Source organism: Primulina eburnea, chromosome 1, assembly GCF_022965805.1.
Source record: "Primulina eburnea isolate SZY01 chromosome 1, ASM2296580v1, whole genome shotgun sequence".
NCBI lineage: Eukaryota > Viridiplantae > Streptophyta > Magnoliopsida > Lamiales > Gesneriaceae > Primulina > Primulina eburnea.
Genome location: NC_133101.1, coordinates 61,937,216 through 61,963,864, shown reverse-complemented (window position 1 = coordinate 61,963,864; position 26,649 = coordinate 61,937,216). Strand labels below are relative to the sequence as shown.

The following is a 26,649-nucleotide window of genomic DNA, read 5'->3' as shown; positions in this document are numbered from 1 at the left end:
ATTAATTATTATTTATATAATGAGTCGATGGGTCATGGAATCTCTGGCTTTGAAAATCTGGCCGGCAAAATTCAATAAAACAGTGGAGGAGCGACAGGCCGATTATTTCTTTCAAATAATTAAATATTTTTGCGTCAGTTAATCTATTATAATAATATGTGTAAGATAATTAAGCCAAAACAATGGCCGGCCTTGGACCCTTGCTATTCACCTTCTTTTCAATTTCAATACATATATTCCTTTAACCACAGAAAATCAAAGGAAAATAATAAGAAACAAAAATGGCAGAAGATCTTAAGCTTTTGAGATCATGGTCAAGTGCATATGGTATGAGAGTGGTGCACGCACTCAAGATTAAGGCCATAGAACACCAAACCGTATTGGAAGATATGACCAATAAGAGTGCTTCACTACTTGAGTACAATCCTGTACACAAGAAAATACCAGTTCTCGTGCACAAAGGGAAGCCAATATGTGAATCCCTTGTCATTCTTGAATACATCGATGACACATGGAAGCAACATCCCCTCCTCCCTCGAGATCCTTGGGACAGAGCCATGGCTAGATTTTGGGCAAAATTTGGAGATGAGAAGGTATCAAGACAACCCTTTACCTTTCTTTACATATATGATCTGATCCACCTTACATTTTCCGAGTTTCAATTTCGTTCTGCTTCCAGAAACTTCTGACGTTGTGTCTATGGATGAGGGACTCATGCTCCCTCCCCGTGATACCCAGGATCTTGATTAGGAAGCATAAAAAGATGTATAATTTACGGTCTAACATGTACTTTCTGGTGATGCATTCGAAATGCAGGTTATGCCATCAATATGGAGGGTGTTCATCTCTCAAGGAAAAGAGCAGGAGGAAGCCGTTACTTCAGCTGTGGAGAACCTGAAATTACTTGAAGATCAGCTAAAAGGGAAGAAATTCTTTGGTGGTGACACAATAGGTTACCTTGATATTGCATTTGGTTGGATGGCCAATTCGATCAGTATTCTGGAAGAGATAGCTGAGTTGACACTACTTGATGCAGAGATATTTCCACTTTTATCAGCTTGGATGAACAACTTCTCAGATAATCCTACCATCAAAGAATCGTGGCCACCACGTGACAGAATGGTTGAAAAATATAAGGTCATTCGAGAAACCTATCTTTCAAAAGTAGTATGAAAATGGATCTCGTGTGATTTAGTAATAAGGAGGAAACCACTTCACTCCAGGTTGAAGATGAAATTCCCGTTGGGTTCTGAAATGATAAACATGGTTGGAATAATACACTTTTCACACCTCGATTCCAAACTTGCTGTAAAATATTCAAGTGTTTGAGTTGAGAGTTAGTCAAGCTGAATAACCTCATAGAAACTTTAAGTTTGATCGTATAATTTATTTTCTAGTAAATTGTTCATGGGTCCCCCCATTTCTTCACAGCTCTCTCTAATAGTTCACACTCAATGTGCTTAAAACATTTAAGACTTGGAAACGGTAGCAGAAATGCAGATGCTAAAAAGGCAGTTCTCTGAGGCTTAAAAAACCAAATTTATCATCCCTCAAAGAACTTATGTGGGTAAATGATATCACCAATGATCTCCACAATTACAGGCTCCATCTTTAAATAGATGAAAACGATTTGAATCCCTGACTAATATTTCCCGATGCATGAATTTTGATATATACTTAGTCACAGTGTGGCAATCCCCACAAACCCGAAGATTTTTCATTACCAGCAAACTAGTACCAGGTTTTGTATGTAATAAGGCAAACGCTATGGCCAGCCTTTCACTATGTCCACAAAGCATGTCTAATTTCTCATCCTCCTCTACATCATACAGGACAGATTTGACATCAGCGGCATATCCTTCCTTAGCCATCAAAGAAGAGAAATAGTTCAGTAATTCCATCACTTCTTCGTGTTTTTCAAAGAATCGATCACCAGCTCCAAAATAGTATACCCTATTTTGAACCTCCACCCAACTACATCCCGGATCTTTTTTGAGTCCTCTAGCTTTTAAAGATGTTCTTATCATTTCCACTTGATTCCACTTTCCCAAGGCAGCATAGGCATTTGATGCTAAAACATGATATCCTGGATTGTCCACATTTAATTCAATAATATGGTTAGACACATGTTCGGCCATCTTCATGTCTCCACTTGCTCGGCAAGCACTGAGCAATGCTCCCCATATACTTGCATCAGGCTGCAATGGCATTGAAACTATGAATTTCTCTGCTTCAATTAATAGGCCGGAGCGTGCTAGAAGATCAACAACACATGCATAATGTTCAAGCCCAGGCTCTATATTGTAGTCTTTCTTCATTTGTTCAAAGCAAGTTCGCCCTTCTTGCACCAAACCAGAATGGCTACATGCATATATTATGGCAATAAAGACGATGTGATCCATATGAATACCAGCTGCCTTCATATTCTCAAAAACCTTAAGAGCTTTCCTACCTTCACCATGCATTCCATAAGAAGCTATCATTGTTGTCCATGAGACTACATCTCTTGCTTTCATATGCTTAAAAACCAGTACCGAATTCCTTAAATTGCCCATGTTAGAGTACATTTCAATCAAAACATTTCCTAATGGAATAATGGACTCAAAACCCAATCTGAAAATGTAACCATGCATCTCCTTCCCTTGCCGTTCCGCAATGAGAAAGGAACACAAAGGTAACGCACTTAATAATGTTGGTACATCTGGAAACATTCCTTCCAATCTCATCTTTTGAAGTAAGCTAAAACCAAGAACACTATTCTCAGAATAACCACAAGCAGCAATAATAGAATTCCAAGAAACTTTATCTCGAATTTTCATATTTTCAAACTGTTTCAATGAATCCTCAAATTCTCCACACTTGGCATACGTATCTACAAGCGCATTAGCTACAATCTGAACAGAATCAAATCCTTGTTTTATTATACCAGAGTGAAGTTCTTCTGCCAAATTTATATTTATTAATTTTGCACAAAGAGAAAGAAGTGTCACATAAGTGACAGAATCGGGTTCACAGATCATCCTCATCCTACTAAAAAGCTTTATTGCTTCCTCGTAAAAATGGTTTTCAACATAACCTTTAATAATAGAGTTCCATGATACCAAATCCGGACTTCTCATGCTCTCAAAAACTTTGCTAGAACCTACCAAATCACCACATTTGGCATACATGTTAATTATGATGTTATTTGTCGTTGTATCACACTCATATCCATTACTAACCATGTAGTCGTGGACATATCTTCCCAAATTTAAGTCCCTAAGGTAAGTACAAGCACGGAGAACTGATGTAATTGTCAAAATATCAGGCTCGAAATGAACCACCATATCTGTAAACAACCTGATTGACTCTTTGTACAGAGCAGATTCACCATATCCACAAATCATAGTATTCCATGTCACTTTGTCTCTGTCAACCATCTCATGAAATATCTTCTGGTAATTAACTGACATATCAAACTTTATGTACATCGACAGCAACACATTATTGACAACCACATACCTACGCACTCCGATTTTCTCTACCAAGCCGTGGACAATCTCACCCTCCGTAATCTGCCCAAGTCCACCACAAGCTAGTATAACACTCGAAAATGTAGAATAGTCCGGCACTGAAAAATCCATTCTCAATTGAAAATATATATCCAAGGCTTCGCTGAAGAAGCCATTGGAAGTATAGCCCGAAATCAAACTATTCCAAGAAACAATGTCTTTGTTAGGCATTTCATCAAACACTCCCCGTGCTCGATCCAAAGCATTACACCTGGAATACATATCGATCAGAGCGTTATTGATATACAAATCAAACTCAAAACCCAATTCCAAAACATGCTGGTGTACAAATCTCCCCTTCTCAAAATCCTCCAAACCACCGCAGGCGTTGATAACAGAAGGGAAGGTATATTTGTCGGGTTCAACATTTGATGTCCTCATTTTCCCGTACATTTCCAGTGCTTTTGCATATAACCCATTATGTGTCATGGCCCGAACAATAGTATTCCAGATGTATGCATAGTTTGTAGAAGAATTGGCAAGAAATACTGACAACGCAGAATTAGGATCTTTGAATTGAGAATACTTAGAAATCAACCGACCTGAGAAAAGCAGAGACTTTTGTAGACCAAAAGTGATTATCTGGGAATGTAATTTATGGAGATCTTTCACTTTTGCAGCTGAAAGTAATGACTTCGACAGTGAAGAGTAGAGCCCTTCGCTTCCTAGGTGTAAATTACTGCATAGCTTCTGGTGTTTCAGTTTCAGTTTCAGTTTCAGTTTCATGGAGCCGGGATAGAATTGAACTGCAGGCATGATTTGTTTGAAATAAATACTTCAATATTTCTTTACTGTTTACACCTCGTAATTTGTCCAAATTGCAAATTAAACCTTCAAACAAAGGTCAATTGGCGTTATTAAAAATCGTTGCAAACTTGCAATAATTAAATATGATCCTAGTACGTACAATTATTCAAATTTAATTTCATTTTATTCTTCCATCACTATTTATAAATATTGAAAATTGAGGATATTATAAAAATCTATCAGCTTGATGGTTTTTTCCGTACACATGGCTGAAATTCAACCTATATAGTGTAGCAAAACCAGCATAATCCAATGATTTTGAAAATGATTCCACGGATAGGCTCGGCCTTCTCTCGATAACCAGGTGGATTTGAGCCCAATATTCAGAAAAATCCAGAAGATCTCTTCTTGACAGAGCTCGTCAGGAGGTCACCTCATTCACACAAAACTGGTGGGAGCTTATCTCGGCCGACCTCCATACATCCGTAATCTCTTCAATCAAGAAGATGTGGCCGACCTCCCATCATTGCCAGAACCTCAACCGACCTTCCCGCTTATGGTATCATGTTAATTGAGAATGTTTCGGCCGAGCTCCCACATGATCCAGATTATAAATTGGCTCATGTCTAGGAGAGCTCCTACTCAGACATTAATGAGTAATTCACATAAATAAAGCCAAAAATGGTAAAGCACACAGAGATTTAATCTAATTGTTTATGATATTATGAGAATTTATACCTATCAAATCAGAAATTTATTAAGTATCTGGTTTCATTCATTGTTTATTGATTCATATACTTATCTTCCAAGAACTTATTGTGACTCAACCCAGCATACTGACCCCATTGTTGAGAATAATAACAACAGAAGATGATCGTGGTTAACGTCGGTCTTGTGATAAAATCTCAGCACGATAGAATGATCGTTGAATGGATTTGGTCGCTCTGTGAATGAGATCAACGGTGAAACCAGTTGCTTCACTTACATCAAATGCGGCAATGAAAATCATTAGGATTATTGACATACAATTAAGCAATGGGCCATTGAAGCATTTTCTTGGATTACGTTATTCTTTTTTACAAGTGTATTAGGATAAATTGATAATAATTTTCGTTGATTTTGCTATTTCATTATAATCAATTCGATTATCTTAAAATTCAATTTGATCAGTAGAATCAGGAAAAAAACTTAGTTACACACAACACAATACTTTTGATTTAACCGAACTTCTAATGTACATTCAATACATTCACCACTCAAATGTTTTTACCCCACCAAAAAAATGGAAAATAAATAACCAAAAAAAGAGCAGCATGCATGCTCTCCCTTTCACTTTTAGACAATAGCCTCCTCGCCCTTCTCACGAACGATGGAAGCAGAGAGAATCGCAAGATCTCTGTTCAAGAATGTTAATGCACTTTCACACTCGGAAATAATTCTCATCACAGAAGATGGCTCGCCAGCCACTGTTTCTGAAGAGCCAACGGTTACTGCTGTATACGAATCTCGAAGGTTCTTCAAGTTTCCCAGAAACTGTAAAAATTAAATAAGAAACGAATTACAGCAACTACCTCCCAAACACTAACTGTAAAAATTAAATAAGAAACCAAACTGTATTCTTATGTTTTAGCATTTGGATAAATAGAACTAGTACGAATGAAGCAAGTAATTCAAACTTTAGAGATGCTAAGCACGGTTATTCTCTTTCAACCAGAGTACGAGGAAAGCGGTGAAAGTTTATATTTGTTGAAAATACATCAAAGCTCAAAAGCATGCCAGCAATGACCAGTGAGTTACTCCACAGATGGAAGTTAAAAGTTGCCGCACCTTCACAAGCATCTTATATGCTTCCAACAATCTATCTGCAGCTGGTCCAAACCCATGAAGTTGAGGTACCTCCATCATGTGTGTCCAGGGACGTATTTCCTGCATTTGGAGTGGTAAAAACAACAAGCTGAAACTTTAACAATGTTTGACGTAATGTGGAACTGAATTGGATGCATTTGCACTTTTGTTCATCTCAAGAATCATATAATCTGAGCTATGTGATAAAACTTCGAGAAAACTGAGAACGAACCTTGGTGTAAATTGTATTAAAGGATCTCGCAGTTTCAAGAAAAGATTCCAGATGTTTCCGTAAATTTGATTCGGCTTCAGTGTAATCCTCATCAGGATTGTATGGATGCTAAAAAATTTAAGATGACAAATGACAACTGATCACACCGACGCATCCAACGAAAAATGTTAATAGGTGGTTGAAGTTTGTAATTTAATGACAAACCAAGGTAGTAAAAAAGTATCAGGCAACCTTTGAGGCCAGATCATCAACCATCTCTTGAAGGTTCAGAAGTCGATTTGATTGATCAAATAGCTGTTTTTCCAAATCAGATATATTTGGCCTACAAATGAACCTTTATCAAGTGAATAGAAAATCATTTTTAATGTTAACACAAGCACCAATAAGTCCTGAGTATTTTCTGTATTAAGATGCTATCTTTTAAGAGAAGTTCATAAAATTTTGAATTGTAAACTATTATCAAGCTTCTTGGTAAGAAACCTAATACAAAACCAGTGAGACACCAAATCTGGTATCGAAGACTAAACTAGGTCAATAACAGATAATATAACAGAAAAAAAAACGAAAGTGTCGTCCAAATTAAAATACATTATAAGCAATCTCTTGATGACATGATAACGTCGTAAAAACAGAAGATCATAAATAAGCTCCAGGAAGACAACTTAACCGGATGTCTATCATAAATAATATGTATTATATACCAAAATATGAGCCTAAAGAAAAGGATTTAATGGCATTCAAAGCAGAATTGTACAGGAAAATAATTATTCCTTACAATGGATATATGGATTGAATCTGCACATCTGCAGGAAACAACTTGCACTATTCAGAGAAAATTTGAGCTTGTTTTTCAGCAATGGCATCTATTAATTGTACGTCTCTAGCCACTTGCACATCTATACTAAAAAAGGTAGCAAGCATTTTATGCAGTCGATTTGATATTTTTAAAGACACAGTAGATTGATCAAATGAATTTGTTATTGACATTGTTCTAAAGTGTAAGCACCTCCACTCAGGGTTATCGGCGTAAATGCTTGCCTCCACTAAATCCACGATAAGACGTAACATTTCAGTTCGATCTTCGTAGCTTCCCCGACCCTGCAATGAAAAGGTATAACATGTAGTTATTAAAATCCCACAAAGCATGTATGTAGGCCCAAGATACAACAAGACTCAGCCCTTGCACTTAGCCTGGCTGATTGAGATTTCGTAACATAAAAAATAATCTCCACAACAGGGTAATAGTGCATTGACAAAACAATAAGCACAGTGCCTTTACATGTGGAGAAATTGTTGGTCTTTTTCACTTAAATTTAAAATTCATAAATCTCTGGGAAAAAAATTCAAGGATGGTTTATTTATTTCTTCCTTCAGAAAAGGAAATTCAAAAGCACGGCCATGACAACGGAGGTTTCATGTCACTGAAGTTTAAATTTTGGAAAAGTATACTAATTGGCACGACACATAATTAAATATAGAATTTTTTTGACGATTGGAAACAATTTGATAATAAGATTCCATAATTTAAACTCACTTGGATGGCTTCAGTGTCTATAGTGGTGGTAACACCAAGAAACTTTGCTATTTCTGCCAAATCTGCAAATTCATAGAACCACTTTAAAACTATTTCACATAATCCATTCAGAACCCAGATCAAAAGGTCGCTTGTAGTAAACTATAAAGGCGGCATTTTATACACTAAGTAACACAGAAAAAGCCAGCAGAGAGTTTCAAGAAGCCACATTCTCACTATAAAAGGTTTATACACTAAGGCTACATTACTACACAGAAAATGCCCGCAGAGAGTTCCAACAATGTGACATGACATGGTACGTCCCACGCTTGTGAAAAGTCTGCCTTGTGGGTTTATAAACTCTTGGACAACCCCAAAGCTTGTAACAAACAAGCCACGTTCTCACAACAAAAGGTTCCAATTTTAGTATCGAGCGAAACAAAAATGTCAAAGCCAACTAAACTGGACACATATAATACCACATAATTAATCTTTACGACATAACACAAGGAGAAAGGCAACACGAATTCAAAAGTAGGAACTACATTGTATCCGAGAGGTTTCTTCGTCCCGATCCACGGCATCCCCTTGTAGATTTTGCTGCGAAAATGGAGACTTGTCTCCTAACAGTCTGCAAAATAGGCAAAAAGATTAAACAACCATTCATATACCAGCTTTTACAGAGACAAATATAAAAAAAGGACAACATTTTACTTGAAGAATAGCCATTCAAGTAGAGCATAGCGTTCCATGCCAGCGAAAAGGAATGACTGCGCTGGGGCATTGGCTCTGGAGTAATTCAGCATCGCTAGTTTTCTCTGTACTTCTTCCATTTGCCTCAACGCCATTCTCTTGTGCAATTCCGACGAATTCAAATACGTGTCATCTCACCAAATTATTTTTGAATCTAGATATAAATAAAATTATTGGATTTTAAAAAAAAATTCATTAATTTATTGAATTTGATTTAAAAATATGTTTTATCACATATTAAAAAATAATAATATATAACTTCTAAAAATTTAAAGAATTAAATATATATTAAAATTGATGATCTACATCAAAACACTAAACACGATAAACATCATGTATGTCATTATTATAGGTTAATACAGTGAATTTTATTTTTTATTAATTCAAGAAAAATGGCATGGACATTAATAAATACAAATAATCAAATATTTATTCGTGGATCAAAAAATATTTTTTAAAACAATAATTTATTAATACATTTTTAAATTAATTAAATTTATAGTAGTCCTAATGTTATTAATTTATGAAATATATTTAAAATTTAATGTGATCTCCAATCATTCAATTTTAAAATAACGAGTGCGAAATGATCAAATTAATTAGAATTAAAACAACGATTCAGATTAGTATTTTAATTAACAACAAATTATGACAAAATTCGTGCACCAATTTGAAACACTTTCGAAAATTGTGTACCATATTGTAATTTGCGCTGTTATGAAGGAAGATTTACCACTGAAGCGGTAGCCTCAGCTGTACGGACTACGAAGTGAAGTCGTAAGTCTGTATGCGAATCACTTCCAAATAACGAAGCTATAAATCGATTGCGTCTGATTCTCTGTGCCTTTTTCTTGTTTTCTAGGAGTTGAAGAAGAGAAAATCTTCAGGATGTTAGCGTTTGAGGATTCCGGGAAGCTATTGGGAATGCTGAATGGCGGAGAAGAAAGGACCTTGGAACAGATCGTGGCGGATTTCAACTCCAAATTTCCTCGCTCTCTCCACTTATATGCCTGCTCCGCCCTCGAATTTTTGTTGTCAGACCCCAAGGTTAGGGTTTTTTGTCCTTTATGATCTCAATTTTCTCTGTCGTTGAGAATATTACTATTGAAACAGTGTTTTCAATCGCCGTTACTGCAGGAGAAATTGCTTAGTCCAACTCAACGGTTGGTTGCTTTTGCAATTATTTATCATGCATATGCGTCTCAGCAGCCTTCTTTGAATCCTTTCATCACTAAGCTTGTGGATGTAAGCACATAGTTTGTTGCATGTTGTGATGCCATTTTACGGTTTATAGTTTTTACAGCTTTGATTTAGCAACGACGTGGTTAAAAAAACTTGCTTTTTGATTGAATGCATATGATTTTTTTTTCGTTTGCTCATTGACTTGCCGACTGTTCGACATTCTGATTACGTTTCAGTTCTTATGTTCGGTTTCCCCTTTGTTATCTGTAGGCAGCTTGTGATGAACAAGCAGAGAAGTTTGAACGGGCATTTGTTCTTCAATTGTTAGGCTCTTCCACAACTCTGAAAAATAGCAGAGAGGTTCCATTCCCTTTTCTGTTTCTCTTGTTCCCAGTTAGGATCAATCGTTCGTTTCTAATACTGGATGGCAAGCATCCAATACTACCAAATATTTGTTCTATGAGATGGCACTTCTCTGAAAATGTAATGGCATGCTTGTGCTTGAAAAATTATGAACACTTCTGATGGCTCATAATGTCCTTCAATGGGAAAATACTTGAGCTTATTCTATCTTTTTTCTTTGATTGAGGTTTCACCTGAACAATAAAGCTGTTTATACTTGGGCATAAATCCAAGTTCGACTTCTTTGCAGAAAGCCTAGAATTTATTGATATGCCGCATTTAGTAGTTTTACGCTATTAATCATTACAAAATACTTGCTTCGGTTTAATCTTGGCTCCTATCCAGGTGAAGCCGTAAATGGTTTGAATAATACATGCTTGATTTTGGGCTATTTTGTCTATTTCCTGACTTCCCGCCTTCAGTCTAATTTTATAACTGTATTGTATTAAATCCACCAAAATGTCAGCTCAAGCTCACATGTTTCTACAGTTCATCGAATGTTTGATGGTGGCCGCTTACCTCTTTTCTTTACCCAGTGTTTTTTTTCAATCATAACTTCTAGTGATGGTATCTTCTTTCCTGCAGCTTCTCAATCACTCTGCAGCAAATTTCGTGAAAACTTTTGACATTTCATTATATGTGAGTTTTTCATATTTTGAATTTTCTTACATGTGCAAATAGTTATTGCTTGCATTTTCTAACTGGCTTTTTGCTAGCCCCGTGTTGTATTGGCCCAAAAATATACTTCAATTTTTTCTGTCACTTGTGTGCTTGAAGTGATCATTCTTGTTTTGACCTTCCAGTCTTTTCCACAACGTGAGCATATGCAGCAACAGTACTGTGCCAAAATTCATCCAGAGCCTTTGAAATGTTCATTCAAAGACAACTCTGTGAACAATGTGATACCTGATCCTGACGTGCCCCATGGATGTAATAGCAATTCATCAGAGTATGTGTTATCTTCACATTAAAGTTCTCTTTAACAATTTTGCCATTCTCTTCTCTGAAACCGGAAATTGAATTTCAGGTTTGATGGACCTGGAATTACATCTAAAATTGGATCTGGGAATAGGGATGAAACTATTGCTGGGTTACTGCCCTCTATATCATTGGAGGGATTTACTCCACAATGGATCAGGCCCTTCCCACCAAGGCTCCCCATAACGGATGGAGAGGTAATGCATGCAAGAACTAACTGTAATTAGCCAATGAATAGACATTGGAAGCTATCAGGTGTGTGATTAATGTTCCAACAAATATCTCCAACGTTTAACAGCTATGTTGGCTGAACCCGGATTTCAACCATGAACTTTTATGGGACTATGGGATGTGTGCTGATACAAGTAGAGGGGCAGCAGTTAGAGATTTAATTGCAAAAGCTTTAAAGGGTGCGCTTGTTCCTGCTCAACAAGAGGTAGCATTTTTTGTTGGTCCTTAGTTACTACAGTATGGATTTCCACCAAGGAATTTTATATATGGAATGAACACCCTTAATTGCACCATGTAGTTGGGATGGTAAATCCCTCCAGGAGTCAATGTGATGGCAAAAGGGGGAAGAGAAAAAAAATGCTGACCCTTGATGATTCTATCTGAGATATGGATTTGAAACTTTTAAGATTTCTAATCAGGCAGCATAAGCTTCTAAAGATCCATGTGCTTGGTGGATTGTGGATTTACCAATCATGGCACTAAGGTTATATAAAGATGTGAGATAGGAAAGAGTCAATGCTCTACCTTTTCTTTTGCGAACCTGAATTGATGGACACAATTGTTCACAGAAATATTTCAGCTTGCAGCCTGCAGGACTATCCGTAATTTCCGAAATATATTTTTTCTTGATTACAATACAGGTTTGGGTTGTCATAGAAGATCTAGTGGGTTAATGGGTGGACTTTTAGACAACTCGGTTACTATTTGGTGTCTTATATTGAACTGAACCCTTGTTATGAGATCTTTTTATATTGAAAAAAAAATGAGAAAGGTTACTTTACCATGCATGACTGAGATAATTATTGGCACTTGCATTTACACTTTTATGTTGTGTAAATGTATCGCTTATCTGGTTTCCGAACATCGATATTTTGGTTGAGTATCAAAATTCATTCTACTGGTATTCATAACGTTCTTAGATTGTTCACATCTACAGAGAGTTTTGGTGGAATTGGCAAATGATCCAAAGCTAGTATATCACTGTGGACTGACCCCAAAAAAGCTTCCAGTATGTTGACTTCCTACTTCCTTTATTGTTAGAAATTTGTGGCAAGGTTTTTTTTAATCTATATCGATGGTGTCAGGAACTAGTGGAGAATAATCCTATGATTGCGGTGGAAATTCTCATTAAGTTGATCAGTTCACCTGAAATATCAGAGTATGATCTTGTGTGTTTAGTTTTGGCTTTTGGTTATGGAACCAAGCATTATTTTTACCCTTATATCGCAGATATCTTTGTAACTGACAGATACTTTACGGTTCTTGTTAACATGGAGATGAGTCTTCATTCCATGGAAGTAGTGAATAGGCTGACTACTACAATTGAACTTCCCACCGAATTCTTACACACTTACATTTCAAACTGTATAGGTGCTTGCCAGGGTATAAAGGTTAGCATCTGCATCTTTATTCCCTTATTAGTTTTCCATATTAATCAATTCATTGTGTTTGTCGATTCGTGCTGGAATAATCCTTGCCCTTTGCTCCATCTTCTTTTCCAGGATAGATATATGCAGAATAGACTTGTGAGATTGGTTTGTGTTTTCCTGCAAAGTTTGATTCGAAACAAAATAATCAATGGTAAGCAATTTAAAACTTGGTTTTCAGCGAATTTGATGGCTATCAGACGCTTTTCCCTTTTTCCGGAAACTGTGTATTGCTTGATTCTCGGAGAAAATGAGATAATTAACCTTGTATTGTTGGTAGATATTGACAACATTAAACAAGTCATATATGAGCGTATTCAAGAAATTTGTTTCTATGTATTTATGGAGAACATTAAATCTTGAGAATCAAAATACAAAAGATGAATGTTTCACTGGTTTCAACTCCAGTATTATTTGATGCATACTAAATAATTTTGTTGTTTGCAGTTCATGACATATTCATTGAAGTGCAAGCATTCTGCATCGAGTTCTCCCGGATAAGAGAAGCAGCGGGATTATTCAGGCTTCTCAAAACTTTGGAGTAGATGGCTATTTAATCAATCTTCTCCAGCCCCTTTTTCAACATTTTAATGCATCGGTTATCTGTATATCTTCTTGTTTCTCTACAACTAGGTGTGATTTTTTTTTTCTTTTCTATGCTAAAGAAGGATTTTCACCGACTCACGGTTAAGGTGACTCGTACCCCTAACCAGTTGTGTGTTAATAAGCGAAATTTGGTTCAAGAATTAGGTGTTTATAGGGACAAGACAAGTGACTAGTGTTGTCAAACTTTTTTTTCGTCTCGATTCCTCTTAAATCACAGTATGATCTGTGCCATTCACTACAAAAAACGGAAGACATAGCGACGGTTTGATTGTAGCGACGGTTTCTCTTTAAACGTCGCTATATAGCGACGGTTTTTATAAAAACCGTCGCTTATCAAATTAAGCGACGATTAAATAACAATCGTCGCTCCAACAGCGACGGTTAAAGAAAACCCGTCGCTATATTAGCGACAAGGTTGGGTAAAGGTAGCTCATATATATTTTATTTGTACGAGATTCTACGTTTTACCAAGTCATTTGACTTAAAAGTCCATCTTGAACTTGCAATCGTATTGAAAACAACCACATCGAGCATGACCTTGGGATAAAGAAGGTCTACGCCACTCATTTCCCACCTTTGAGGCAGAAGAAATATTGAATATCCTTATCAATACAATCAATGACAAGGATACAAGATGTTGAATAAGGAACAAGAAAATTATTTAGTAAAGTCGAGATATAAAGCGTAAATGGATCTTTCGATCCACATCCAAATCATATATCTCACTCAACCTCTTAAATCACGGTGGAACAAGTTTTGGAATCTGAAAATTCTTCCCAGTGAAAATAATTACATGGAGAGCTATTTCCAACTTTATACCTACGGAGCTCAACTTGGCTAGTCACCGCTCAGATGTAACTTAATGGATCAAACTCTTAACATGTGCAGTTAATGTTGGATGTCGATGCAGTATTTAATGAGTAAACGAGTTGCTTCTCGATTGGATGCTATTTTAAGGAAACAAAATCCGCAATCGAGGATCAATCTTTAGAGGCGAGCTTACTGAAATTCTACAGGATCCATTTCTTTGTTTACAAAATGGTTTTCTGATTCATCGGAAACTATACTGCATGCATCATCTGAATATTTGAGACTTGACAGGTCGTTGATCCGACAAATTCAAAACGTGCTTTCAGTAAATGTATTTCTTGAGATCAAACATTCGAGACGTCAAATAAGACAATCTGCTCACTTCTTGCAAAATTTGTGTCATCGTCTTGTTTTTTGGTTAGGTGATGATTTTTTTTTTCTTTTTTACAAGAATTTGTACTTTCTGATATGATATTAAAGAGTAATACAATTCATTTCTAAAAAAAATAATTATTAAAATATCAGATAAAATATAATATAATTCACGGTTTCAGAAATCAAACCACATTTGTATATACATATATATACGGCGAAATGGTTGTAGGGTTGACTTGTGACTGTATCCTATAGTCTAGAGAGAGAAGTTGAAACATTTTAGAGAGAGAAAATGAAAGGTGGGAAAAGGAGCAGCAGTGCTGACCCCGTACAATCCCCCTACCCACCCTCACCTCCCACCCCAACCGACTTCAGCGACGGTGGCGATGCGACTGAGGGGGTGGAGGAGAAAGAGGGTCCCCGTAGTGAAGAGGGGAGCGACAAATTCGAAGCTGCTGAAGAAGCTCTCGAAGAGAGAGAAGGAGAAGACGAGGATTCGGGAGCTGAGAAAGATTACGAACCGTCGGAAACCTTTTATATTGCAGAGGCGGACGCGGAGGAGGTCGAGGGTGACAGGGTGAAGCTTGCTGAGGGATACTATGAGATTGAGAGCGTCCGCAGAAAGCGCGTCCGAAAGGTGAAATTTTTGGATTTTACTTTTTAGATGATATCGATTATTTTTCTGGAGGTTATTGTGTTTGATTTTGATTTTGGATTTTCTGTTTTAACGTTGGGGCTGATTTGGAATGCGGAAAAATGAAGGGTCAAGTTCAGTATCTCATTAAATGGTGAGTAATTTTCAACACGAATGTAACATGATGTGAAAATCCCATTTTTACATGGTCAGAATGGGGGTGGTTTTTTTCGTGTCCATGACCTGGATATGGTTTGTTGCTAATTGATTTTCAATGTGTCTTTGGGAAGGCGAGGCTGGTCGGAGGCAGCAAATACATGGGAACCTCTGGATAATTTGTTGCAATGTTCAGATATTATTGATGCATATGAAGAAAGGTTTTTTATCTTCTTCGGTTCTTGCTGTATCTTGTACCATTTTGTGCTAATGAACTCTTTGATCTGCTTGTAAACTTATAATTGTAGTGCCATTTAAGCAAATTATTATTGCTGATTTGTCTTATAGTTTATATTTATTTTGGATTCTTGTGGTTTTGTTGTATTTCAAGTTTGAAAACCGGAAAAAGTAGGCCAACACGCAAGAGGAAGCGCCAAACTGGCATTACTCATGCTCAGATTAAGAAAAAGCCGCATTTTCCGAAGCAGAAGTTGCCGAAGCGGCAGCAATCCCCTGCAGCCGCCACTTATAATGTGCCTTCTCATGTTGTCAGGATCTCTGAGGATCCTATTTCCTTCACCAGGCTGAATGACTTTAGCAGCATACATAATAGTTGGGAGACATATGTAAGCAGTGGAAACAGCATTGAAGTGTCCAAGGGGATAAATGAGAATGGTGCGAGAATAGTTTCTGTTGAGAGGGGAGAAGAAAAGGAGCTAAATGAGTTGAATTTGAAGCTTTGTGAACTGAAGGGAACAACGACCATCAGCGTGGAAGACGCTAAGAGGATTGCTATTACTCCTGAGGAAGGTCAACCGAAAGGAGGAGATATACTGCCAAATGGATCGAGTAAAGCTGATGCTGTGGACACTTACCAATCAGGTCGTTGTACCGGGGCTAAAAAGAGGAAATCTGGTTCAGTCAAGAGGTTCAAGCAAGATCTAACATCATACTCCATGGATGGTGCACAGAATGCAGTAGCGATATGTGCTGCAATAGAACCTATGGTTGTTCAAAATTCAGATTTTCTGGGGAGTTATACAAATTGCCAGAATAAGTATGCTGATTCCAAAACAACATGCTCCATTGCTCAGATTATCAAACCCATAAGCTACAAAGCTTCCATATCAAACAACATCCAAGAAGTCTTGGTAGCCTTCGAGGCAATGAGGTTTGTGATCAAACTTCTAATTTTCATGGTTCATCATTATCTGATGATTTAGACGAAATGTTGATAATTGAAGCTCCAACATGAAATTGAGTTTTATTTTTATTAAGAGGATGCACCAAATTGGAAGAATAAGAATGTCACGTATCAATTTATTGATCTTTGAAGGGGGATTCTCTTCCACATTTGTTTTTATTTGTCTGAAAGGGTCTCAAAAACTATCTGATTGGAAAATTTTATCCAAAACTTGAGCTGGGCTTTGAAACGCAAAAGCCTGACCGAACCTAGCCAAGTAGCGAAACTGCACCTTAAATGTCTGCAATCTTTTTGCATGGGATGCTGTCTGACGTGTGCTTTACAATTTATGTAGTTTTGAACGTATTGAATCATCGACTAGTGCGTACTCATAATTCGTTTGCTTCTTCATGATCCTCGATTGCCATGCTGCCTGTAGGTCTGATGGATCTAAAGTTACTGTGGATAACAAATTTTTGAAAGCCAACAATCCCCTCTTGGTAAGCCTCATAATCCCACTAGTTTTTACTTTGTGTTCTTTGACCATAAAATTGTATTTCATTACAAGTCCGCCCCTTTATGACATGAATCATCGATACTAACTTTTGAATTTTCACGGGCAGACTTTTATCTTTCAATCATATAATATAACCATTGATTTATCTTCTGCAGCTGATAGACTTTTATGAGAAACATTTGAGGTATAGTCCAACACGATGAAAACGCAGCAACAGTAGAGTCATATATTATTCCTATATGTATATAGTTGTAACATTTTGTACCAAAGACTAGTGCAGACCATGCAAGCACAGTATCCATAGACGGGGTGGTCGATAAAGTTGAGCTGGAATGTATAACAGCACCGATATGCTCTATTGCATCAATATACCCCTTCATGCAGTTGAAGATTATTGTCGGAAGTGATGTTTATTTTCATTTGTCATTTTAATTTTCCGTCTTTTAATTCGGCCTATTATTTTTTGGGATTTTTTTCACTGTTTAGCGCATTTATTGCGGTTTTTTTGTTTTAACGTGAATTTAAACTTACAATCCTCATCCAATAAATTATGTCCTTGACTTTAAAAAAAATAAAATTGAAAGAGGGCAAATTATCCTACATCTTCGCCCCGTACATATATTATAGCCAAAAAATAAAATTCGAAATTAAAACCTCGTATTTAGAAACGTTTTATTATCTCCCCAAATAATACCCAATTTGTTTTTTTAACTTAAAAATTCAAGATTCAGAAATAAAAATAACACAAACTGATAATAATTATATTGGTGTTCCAAATCAAACAAAGGACTACATAAAACCAGAATACTTAATTAACACATAAACAATCTCGTTTGTTTGTCTACGAACAAAATAAATCCAGATATTTGGGTTTTGTTAATTGTCCCACATCGGTTGGATAAATAACCTTTGAGTGGTATATATGGGATTGGACAATCCTCCTCCCTTGAGCTAGCTTTTGGGGTTGAGTTAGGTCCAAGTTCCAATCTTAACATGGTATCAGAGCCCGGGTTCCACCGTTATGTGTTGGATTGTCTATAATTAGGCCACCCGTCTGCCCATAATTGGGTCATTTGTAAACTCCACGCTCCAGATGTTCATTCCTGGGCGTGAGGGGGGTGTGTTAATTGTCCCACATCGGTTGGATAAATAACCTTTGAATGGTATATATAGGATTGGACAATCCTCCCCCCTTGAGCTCTTTTGGGGTTGAGTTAGGTCCAAGTTCCAATCTTAACAGGTTTACATATAATATTTCTCGACGTTGGTTGCCTTCACACCTTGGCAGACTAGCAGAACGAAATTCCATGCATAACAACTCAAATTTTAAAGCAGTGAAATTTCATACACAACAACTCAGATTTTATCTCCAGATAAGAGACACTCATTTATTCAACACGAAATAACATAACAAAAAACAGGGAATAATAAAAGATCCAAGCTCATAATATATTAATCTTCCTCCATGCATGAATCCATTATGTAAAAATACCACAACACAATAATTTCAGCAAGTTCACTCGTTGTTTAACCAATCCTGCAAAAGATATACATGTAATATTTCTTAATTAGTTGTTCAAGAAATCAAGAAAAGATTTGCACACAAGAGAATGGAAAGCATTGAATCATTACTCGGAGCAATCAACATCTGGCGAAACAGCAAATGGCAACGAAATCCCGCAATTCTCTGGAAGGGATTTAGCAAGCTCGGGCTTCAGATTAATGTTCCTGGAAGCATTCTTAAGACAAGTACAAGCAGTCTGCTTATCTGGTGTGGTTGTGGCAGTTGAAGCAAGATTCGATACGCCTGCACAGCAAGGGGCCGGTGGCTGCCGATGCCACTAATCAAGTAGTTGATACAGGGCTGCATGTCCATTATCACGTCACTGCACGAAATTGCAGCTTCGGAAGATGGAAGTACAACATAGAGTATGATCAAGAAAGCTGCGGCTAGGGAAGGAACTATCCGTATTGAAGATGGTTCCATGGCTAAAATGAGGAGTTTTAAAAAATGAGGTGCCAAAACTAGTGGATTTATAGGCCAAGATCCGGGGAACTCGTGAAAAAAAAATGCCTGGGTATGTGATTGAGTGCAAGAAAGAGTGTAAATGATCCGAAATTCGGAGTATATAGTGCACTTGAGGACAAGAAAAATGGTTAAATATTTTCAAATTAATACATAACTTGCAGAATTAAACATAAACCTACTCCATGCATGTTCCGCAAAATATTCATTGTTTGATAAAAGAAAAAGCAGATATGGGAAGCAGTGAGTTGTTTCACGCACATATTTTGACAAAGAAATGTCCAAGCTGTTTGACAAGTAACAACAATTAGTTGTTTCACGCACATACAAACAAATCTATAAAATCGTACGGAGAGATTTCTCTATTCTATCACAGAAATGTCCCAGCTGGTTGACAAATAACACTGTCGTTTCATTTGTTGACTTGAGTTTCACTCGACAAACACGTTTCTTGCCGCTTTTTTATTTTTATTTTTATGGTAACGTTTGTAAATTTATCTAGAATGCAATAAATCGTATGTTACAAGATTCACCAAGCAAAACGGAAAAAACCCCATTTTCCCAAACAAAAGGAGCAGGGAAGAAAGTGAAAAAAATGCAAGTGAATGCGCAACCCGATTCGCCGAGCCACCAACGTTTCTTGCCGCTTTTAACAAAGTAGAACAAGGTTTTTGTTAATATTATACTGTTGGGACAATATACTGACCAAAACACCTAGCTAACACCGTGGAAGTAACTTAGAGAAGTCCACCGATATTGGGTTTCTTCGTGTGCAAAACTTTATGGCTGACATTGTGATAGAACATCCACTCACTGTTGATGGCAAAGATTGGCTAGAGCTCGACTGTGACGGAGCTCTAGTGGTTTCATTTCTAGATCAAACCCCGAGTCAACTATTTTGTTTATCTACTCATTAAATCTCTAGAACTCATGTAGTGGAATTTATTTTTTGAATTTTTAAAAATATTAATTAGATTACTATGTTATCATAATTTTTTTAATGACTTATTTATTCTGCAATAAATCTTGGAAAGATGGAACCGCATTTTAATCTTTAAATGTTCCAACCTCAAATTCGAATAGGCTCCGAAAAATGGAACTTTTCGAGGTTAAGCTTGAATAACTTGGTGTACGTCTAATCAAAATTCAGGGATCGATGTTTTTTAGTTGCACACGAGCTAATGTTTGCAAACGACAACCTGAAAAGATTAGCATCAGAAAAATTGAATTTCAACGTTCTTGATACAAATATCTCAATGACATCAAATCCTCAAAATATTCAAACCAGACAAATACTGACAACGATGGCCAAATAAATAAAAGAAAACTAAATTCTTGAAGAGTGTTACACATGCCTGTTAAGATTGGAACTTGGACCTAACTCAACCCCAAAAGCTAGCTCAAGGGGTGAGGATTGTCCAAGCCAATATATGCCACTCAAAGGTTATTTATCCAACCGATGTGGGACAATTAACACACCAGGAATGAACATCTGGAACGTGGAGTTTACAAATGACCCACTTATGGGCAGAACGGGTGGCCTAATTATAGGCAGTCCAACATATAACGGTGAAACCCGGACTCATATAACGGTGAAACCCGGACTCTGGTACCATGTTAAGATTGGAACTTGGACCTAACTCAACCCCAAAAGCTAGCTCAAGGAGGGAGGATTGTCCAAGCCAATATATGCCACTCAAAGGTTAATTATCTAAACCGATGTGGGACATTTAACACACCCCTCTCACGCCCAGGAATGAACATCTGGAGCGTGGAGTTTACAAATGACCCAATTGTGGGCAGAACGGGTGGCATAATTATAGGCAGTCCAACACATAACGGTGAAACCCGAGCTCTGATACCATGTTAAGATTGGAACTTGGACCTAACTCAACCCCAAAAGCTAGCTCAAGGGGTGGGGATTGTCCAAGCCAATATATGCCACTCAAAGGTTATTTATCCAACCGATGTGGGACAATTAACATGATACCATGTTAAGATTGGAACTTGGACCTAACTTAACCCCAAAAGCTAGCTCAAGGGGGGAGGATTGTCCAATCCCATATATACAACTCCCAGGTATTAAATATCACCGATGTGGGACAATTAACACACCCTCTCACGCCCAGGAATGAACATCTGGAGCGTGGAGTTTACAAATGACCCACTTATGGGCAGAACGGGTGGCCTAATTATAGGCAGTCCAACATATAACGGTGAAACCTGGACTCTGGTACCATGTTAAGATTGGAACTTGGACCTAACTCAACCCCAAAAGCTAGCTCAAGGAGGGAGGATTGTCCAAGCCAATATATGCCACTCAAAGGTTAATTATCTAACCGATGTGGGACATTTAACAATGCCTGGATTCTTGATACACCATAGTGGCTGAATCGGTTCTGCACCAATTCCCCGAGTGGTGTCCACTCGTTCCACCTATCCGTAGCCTCTACAGATCTTTTGTTTCCTGTTTCATCTCGATTCCCTGACCATAAAATTTCAGCCATCGCTGAAGCTCGAGGCCAAAACCGTGGATCCATAACAGTCGGATGATCTGCTTGCTCTGACCATAATCCCACTTCCCCTCCTATTACAAGCTCTGACTCTGCCTTAGTCAGTCCGTAAGTTATGTCGTAGTTGTATATGGTTTGCCATGTTTTAAACGGTCCGCACCATGATCCTCCATTACCTTGATCAGTACCAGGCGGCAGATCATACTGACTGTTGTTCCCCAAAAAGTTTCCATGCCCACAATCCAAGTAATAAAAATCTGAAGATGAAACAATAGCACAATAACCAGATTGGACAATCCTTTTTGTCTTCTTTGGCCCATTATTCCACGATTGTAGAATAATGTTTTAGGGTGGAAGCAAAGAAGGGTTCACTTTGACATTAGCGTCCAATAAAACATCCTCCCAATAGACCACTGTTCGATTCAGAGCAGTGATGTAGGGTAAAGTGGAATTAACAAACATTTCAAGAATCTGACTCAAGGTTCCATTTTTAGCGAGGAAAGACTGTATTAAAGGATCAATTTTCCAGCAGTTGGGAGTGATTTCATCGGCTCCCGCATGATAAAGTTGATCGGGAAACATGGCAACAACATCATGGACCACATTCTTGACAACTTCATGTGTCTTAGGATTCAAGTGATTAAGTTGACCAGTTCCTGGCTCAGCTGCGAAGCGATCATCCCAACCAGATTCAGCAAGCCACCAGAACTTATTTGCACAAGAAAAATTTCAGGGTAGGTTTTAGCCCAGGATCCCGTATGTGCTGCAAAATTGCAAATCCAAAAAATTAAACAGTTGCAACATTTCGCAGAATCCTGCTAATTTAACAAATAACTAAGATTTTAGTCCAAAGTTCTGTTGCATGACAAGTTTTGTTTAACAATAAAATCCGGGGGTGGACTTCCTAGCTAGGCTGTGTGCAGCAAACCAATGACGTTTAAATGAGCATAATGATAATGAAACATATATATACATTTCGAAGATCAAACATTAAAAAATATTATTAAAGTATTATACGGATGATTTTGTGCTTTTGGCAGTGGATATTGTATGTTTTGGGGGAAGGTAAACTTTTTAATTTTTTTAAAAATAGAGAAATTTGTTTGAGACAAAGATTGTTCTTTTCTTACCAGGCATATCGATTTCCGGCACAACTCGAACTCCGTAATTCATGCCATACTCCACCACATTTTTCACATCCGCCGCCGTGTACGTCATCTCCTCGCCATACCCCCCTTTCGCAGCCAGCTCCGGCTCCGACGGCACCACGATCGGGAATATGCCAATGAAATACGTTTAACTTATTCACACTCAAAGCTCGAATCAACCTCATCAAATCATCCACGCCATAGTAATTCCTGGACGTGTCGAGCATCACTCCCCTGTGCACAAACAGCGGCGCGTCGGAAAAATATCTTTTTGAGATGATATCACTGATTTTTATCAGAAAAATCATATTTATAATAATAAATAATTAATATTACGTGAAAGTCTAAAATTTTTTTAAAAAAAAATATATCATGTTTTCCATGCTCCCAAATTGAATAATTGAAAAAAAAATGTCCAAAATTATTAAACTAATAATTAAAAACTAATCTAAGTTTCAAATTGGCTCAATGTACTATGCATGCATGTATATTCAATGATAAAATCGAATCAATATATATAATTATTATTACAATAATATTGCTATTTCAATATCTTTCCCCCCGAAACTTACTCCATTTGCAATTGCTTCCCGCTCTTCGTTATGGAATTTATAAAGAAACATTCAAAGAATTTTAAAAAAAATATCATAATCACGAATTGTATATTTGCCATAAAAAGGCGCAAGATATTAAAAAACGTGGCGAACTTTTTATATTATCATACAATCAAAATTCGATATTTTATTCATATAATTACGTAAAAGTGGATCATTGTAAATACTGCATGCAAGAAGAAAGTTTCTTTAATGCAGGCAAAAGAGAGAGTCAAAAGCTGCCAAAAAATGGATAACAATATCGCGGGAAATCAGACAACTTCCTGAACGAGACCAAGTTTTCCCTTTTATAGCTTAGTTTTACAGATCTAATCTAATCTTAATATATAAAAATTAATCACATTTGCGATTAAACAACTGACACAATTACTCTCTCAGTCCAATGATCATCTCGATCCGAGTGAGAACTTTCTTGTTTCCATGCTTTTCTATTACCAACACAGAAGTATGTTTGTTTTCACTGGGGCCTGCAAAAATCCATGCATGTTACACTGATTTTTTAATCGTTGAAATACACTACAATAAAGTCTCTATTTCGACCACCCTTTCTTGCAGGTCGGCACATAACCAAGAATTCTGTCTTGGGAACTTCTTTTATTTGAAAAAAAGAGAACTTTTTTGAATTTCTTTAGCCTCATGAAAAGATAGTTAAGAGGGTTGTATCCTTAATATGTGACATGTTATTTCTTCTTTGACAGAAGATTAATGGAGACACAAGCCACCGGGGCGGAAGTGAGGCGGCTCAATGTTGTCTACTTTCTTAGTCGAAAGAGCCGTATAGAACACCCTCATCTCATTCGAATCCATCATCTGTCAAGAAACGGGGTTCGGTTGCGAGGTCCGTGTGCTAATGATGCAATCAATTTTTATTAATTTGAGTGAATCTATTTGAAAATTGGAAATGAATGACGCTCGTATCTGATATGTGGGATTTGTATGAATTAGACGTTAAGAGATGGCTGGGAGATTTGCGCGGAAAAGACATGCCAGAATCTTTTTCTTGGTCATACAAGAGGTATGTACTGTGTCTACTTTCATAATATTAATGTATACTTAGTACTTTTGTCTCAAGTTTTTGTCATTTGAATGGGCCAATCTTTTCTCTTCAGTTATTATTTTCTTGATCAAATTCTAAGGGGAATTTTTTTAATTTTTTTTAAAATATTTTGACATAATTTGACAGGAGATATAAGACCGGCTATGTGTGGCAAGATTTATTTGATGATGATCTTATCACTCCAATCTCAGACAATGAATATGTTGTCAAAGGATCAGAGATTTCTTCCGCGATGATCAACAGAGGTGAACTAATTTTAGATCAGTCTACGAAAATTTTAGATTCCGGCATGAAATTAAACAAGTAGTTTCTAAAAATTTCGAAATCAAAATAGGCAAAAACAACAGAAAGCTATGATATATGTTTATTCCGCTATCTGATGAGTCGTTTCTTTCGTGATAATCTGGCAGACTTTGCATGCACTCAGAAAAAATCTGCAATGCAAAAAGATAAGCAACCAGAAAAAGATCAAAAAACAAACGAAAACCGAAGCCATTTATCAGAAACTTCGTCACATGCCCCAAGAAGATCTTCATCCGAAATCGAAGAAGAATCCCTCTTCTTTAGCTCCGAGACATCCACATTGACGGATGACTCTACAAGACTTGAAATGGAGAAGAATTCAGACACAGCAGTGCACAAGACACAAGATGAAAAAACCCGAAACACTAGAGACTTCGTGGACTTCCGAAGACTATAAGCTCAAGATCAACAAGAAAGACAAGAGCAGAAGCAATAGAGTCAAGATCAGTGAAGAGATTAGTGCCACACCAGCTGATTCATCCAACAATTCCTCCGAGCCTCGTTTTACGAAAAGCAAGAGCTACTCTACTGGTGCATCAAACATCTTTCGGAACTTGATGAGTTGCGGTGCTTTGAGTACTAATGATTCAGCAGTGGTGATGATCAATAAGCAAAACAAATACCCTTTATTGAATGTGTGTTCTAGTAATCAAAGAAATGTTGATTCATCACAAATATGCAAAAGGGATAAGCTTGGAGGCTCTCATAGGATCTATGGGACTCCTACATTGACTCAATCCCAATGGAGCGGCAGGTATCTCAAGTCGAACCATTCATCCGCAAAAAAATCAACAATATTGAACAAACTTCCTCGCTCAACTAAAAAATTTATATGGTCAAATATTCGATATATCGGGGTATTATTTAGTGTATAATTGTTGGATAATACAGGAAGAGTTGCGATGGGGTGATGGATTCAACAAAGAACAAGATTGAATTCAAAGGTCAAAGGGTTCCTTGTGCTGCTAATTTCAAGCCTATAAATTGGCCAAATTGCTCGTAAGTGCTTTCTCCATTTGAGTATTTTTATATAAATTGCTAACTGGGAACTTTATTTTCAAGACACCTAATTGTATTGGAAAATATAGGAATAGCTGGTTCAATGGTTGGTGGAAATTTGGTGGCGTTACATCTATTTACTTGTGGAAATAGTTTCGGTCGACTGCACTTGTTATACACATGATACATAAAATATGGACATTACGGAAGCTAAGATTATAACATGCTAATACAAATTCATTTTTAAAATAATAAATAAAGTACGAAAATTATTATAAAGACATGTCATATAATATTTATTCTTGCCGAAAATTATAGTTTGTGATATTATTATAATTCAAAAATTTTAAACTCTACGCGTCATATATGGGTCCCTAATAGCTTTTACTGATTGCATAACTTAGAATTCATAAGAGTAGAACGGGGTATCCTAACTTTGATTTGATGGTGATTGTAGGATTTCATAAACTAGTAATTACTAACGTATTAAAAAAATTGGCAGGCAATGTGGTAAGCCTTTCAAGCCAGAAAAGCTTCATGTGCACATGAAATCTTGCAGGGCTATCATATCGAACTCCAAGGAAGCTGTAAACTCTCCTGCTTCGAAGATCAAGATTTAGCGTATTGAAGATTTTTACCTCATTTATTGTAACAATCTTTGTGACCAAGAATTAGCTTAGTATAAATAAATCTTTCTTGGTGGCAAAAAAGGTTCGTTTAAACTTAGTTCTTTAAGAAGTTTTACCCAGAGTTGAATCATTTCATTCATGAAAAAATACATCAGGTCATGAACTTTGCACCGATCGCGGCTACGAACACATGGTGAACCCATGAACTTCTTGATCTC

At 37.0% G+C, this 26,649-nt stretch overlaps 6 protein-coding genes and 2 pseudogenes across 7 annotated transcripts; 4 read left to right on the top strand and 4 right to left on the bottom strand.

The window, feature by feature from the left end:
• The first annotated feature begins 68 nt into the window (after positions 1-68).
• On the top strand, positions 69-1,212 carry LOC140838263 (glutathione transferase GST 23-like). Its single transcript, XM_073204436.1, has 2 exons — positions 69-593; positions 817-1,212. The coding sequence occupies exons 1-2, from the start codon at positions 282-284 to the stop codon at positions 1,171-1,173; spliced, it is 669 nt and encodes a 222-aa protein (XP_073060537.1). The 5' UTR covers positions 69-281; the 3' UTR covers positions 1,174-1,212.
• On the bottom strand, positions 1,126-4,280 carry LOC140838244 (pentatricopeptide repeat-containing protein At3g03580). The gene is made up of 2 exons (XM_073204414.1): positions 1,739-4,280; positions 1,126-1,249 (listed from the first exon to the last, which is right to left on the bottom strand). Exons 1-2 carry the CDS (start codon positions 4,275-4,277, stop codon positions 1,215-1,217), a joined length of 2,574 nt encoding a protein of 857 aa, XP_073060515.1. The 5' UTR covers positions 4,278-4,280; the 3' UTR covers positions 1,126-1,214.
• Positions 4,281-5,495: 1,215 nt separating this feature from the next.
• On the bottom strand, positions 5,496-8,761 carry LOC140813666 (AUGMIN subunit 7-like; annotated as a pseudogene).
• Positions 8,762-9,402: 641 nt separating this feature from the next.
• LOC140838232 (uncharacterized) lies at positions 9,403-13,664 on the top strand. Of its 2 annotated transcripts, XM_073204398.1 has the most exons (12): positions 9,405-9,688; positions 9,779-9,886; positions 10,094-10,183; positions 10,811-10,864; positions 11,029-11,174; positions 11,253-11,400; positions 11,502-11,639; positions 12,372-12,443; positions 12,520-12,593; positions 12,684-12,825; positions 12,937-13,015; positions 13,309-13,664. In XM_073204398.1, the coding sequence occupies exons 1-12, from the start codon at positions 9,530-9,532 to the stop codon at positions 13,404-13,406; spliced, it is 1,308 nt and encodes a 435-aa protein (XP_073060499.1). In that variant the 5' UTR covers positions 9,405-9,529; the 3' UTR covers positions 13,407-13,664. The 2 variants fall into 2 exon arrangements, with proteins under 2 accessions (XP_073060506.1, XP_073060499.1); XM_073204405.1 differs by lacking the exon at positions 9,779-9,886 and having other exon boundaries at positions 9,403-9,688.
• A 1,201-nt stretch (positions 13,665-14,865) lies between these two features.
• Positions 14,866-17,531, top strand: LOC140838227 (chromo domain protein LHP1-like). Its single transcript, XM_073204385.1, has 6 exons — positions 14,866-15,289; positions 15,415-15,440; positions 15,577-15,663; positions 15,834-16,613; positions 17,065-17,125; positions 17,298-17,531. The coding sequence occupies exons 1-6, from the start codon at positions 14,945-14,947 to the stop codon at positions 17,343-17,345; spliced, it is 1,347 nt and encodes a 448-aa protein (XP_073060486.1). The 5' UTR covers positions 14,866-14,944; the 3' UTR covers positions 17,346-17,531.
• A 1,239-nt stretch (positions 17,532-18,770) lies between these two features.
• On the bottom strand, positions 18,771-19,129 carry LOC140809313 (non-specific lipid-transfer protein 8-like). Its single transcript, XM_073166903.1, has 2 exons — positions 18,948-19,129; positions 18,771-18,870 (listed from the first exon to the last, which is right to left on the bottom strand). The coding sequence occupies exons 1-2, from the start codon at positions 19,127-19,129 to the stop codon at positions 18,771-18,773; spliced, it is 282 nt and encodes a 93-aa protein (XP_073023004.1).
• A 767-nt stretch (positions 19,130-19,896) lies between these two features.
• Positions 19,897-23,137, bottom strand: LOC140809304 (beta-hexosaminidase 2-like; annotated as a pseudogene).
• Positions 23,138-23,750: 613 nt separating this feature from the next.
• Positions 23,751-26,578, top strand: LOC140813658 (protein SOSEKI 1-like). The gene is given in 8 exon segments (XM_073172290.1): positions 23,751-23,843; positions 24,142-24,281; positions 24,389-24,458; positions 24,627-24,745; positions 24,911-25,179; positions 25,181-25,557; positions 25,695-25,802; positions 26,305-26,578. Coding segments are annotated over 7 exon segments (1,194 nt in total). The 5' UTR covers positions 23,751-23,843; positions 24,142-24,148; the 3' UTR covers positions 26,423-26,578.
• Positions 26,579-26,649: the final 71 nt, after the last annotated feature.

What these genes read in the sequence shown, in the direction of transcription:
- LOC140838263 (XM_073204436.1), top strand. Translation starts at nt 282, where the DNA reads ATGGCAGAAGATCTTAAGCTTTTGAGATCATGGTCAAGTGCATATGGT. An exon ending in CAAAATTTGGAGATGAGAAG is followed by an intron (nt 594 to 816) that starts GTATCAAGACAA and finishes TTCGAAATGCAG; the next exon opens with GTTATGCCATCAATATGGAG.
- LOC140838244 (XM_073204414.1), bottom strand. Translation starts at nt 4,277, where the DNA reads ATGAAACTGAAACTGAAACTGAAACTGAAACACCAGAAGCTATGCAGT. An exon ending in CTTATTACATACAAAACCTG is followed by an intron (nt 1,250 to 1,738) that starts GTACTAGTTTGC and finishes TTATCATTTCAG; the next exon opens with AACCCAACGGGAATTTCATC.
- LOC140838232 (XM_073204398.1), top strand. Translation starts at nt 9,530, where the DNA reads ATGTTAGCGTTTGAGGATTCCGGGAAGCTATTGGGAATGCTGAATGGC. An exon ending in TGTAATAGCAATTCATCAGA is followed by an intron (nt 11,175 to 11,252) that starts GTATGTGTTATC and finishes ATTGAATTTCAG; the next exon opens with GTTTGATGGACCTGGAATTA. An exon ending in TCGAAACAAAATAATCAATG is followed by an intron (nt 13,016 to 13,308) that starts GTAAGCAATTTA and finishes TGTTGTTTGCAG; the next exon opens with TTCATGACATATTCATTGAA.
- LOC140838227 (XM_073204385.1), top strand. Translation starts at nt 14,945, where the DNA reads ATGAAAGGTGGGAAAAGGAGCAGCAGTGCTGACCCCGTACAATCCCCC. An exon ending in GTTCAGTATCTCATTAAATG is followed by an intron (nt 15,441 to 15,576) that starts GTGAGTAATTTT and finishes GTCTTTGGGAAG; the next exon opens with GCGAGGCTGGTCGGAGGCAG. An exon ending in GTAGCCTTCGAGGCAATGAG is followed by an intron (nt 16,614 to 17,064) that starts GTTTGTGATCAA and finishes TGCTGCCTGTAG; the next exon opens with GTCTGATGGATCTAAAGTTA.
- LOC140809313 (XM_073166903.1), bottom strand. Translation starts at nt 19,129, where the DNA reads ATGGAACCATCTTCAATACGGATAGTTCCTTCCCTAGCCGCAGCTTTC. An exon ending in CGGCCCCTTGCTGTGCAGGC is followed by an intron (nt 18,871 to 18,947) that starts GTATCGAATCTT and finishes GAATGCTTCCAG; the next exon opens with GAACATTAATCTGAAGCCCG.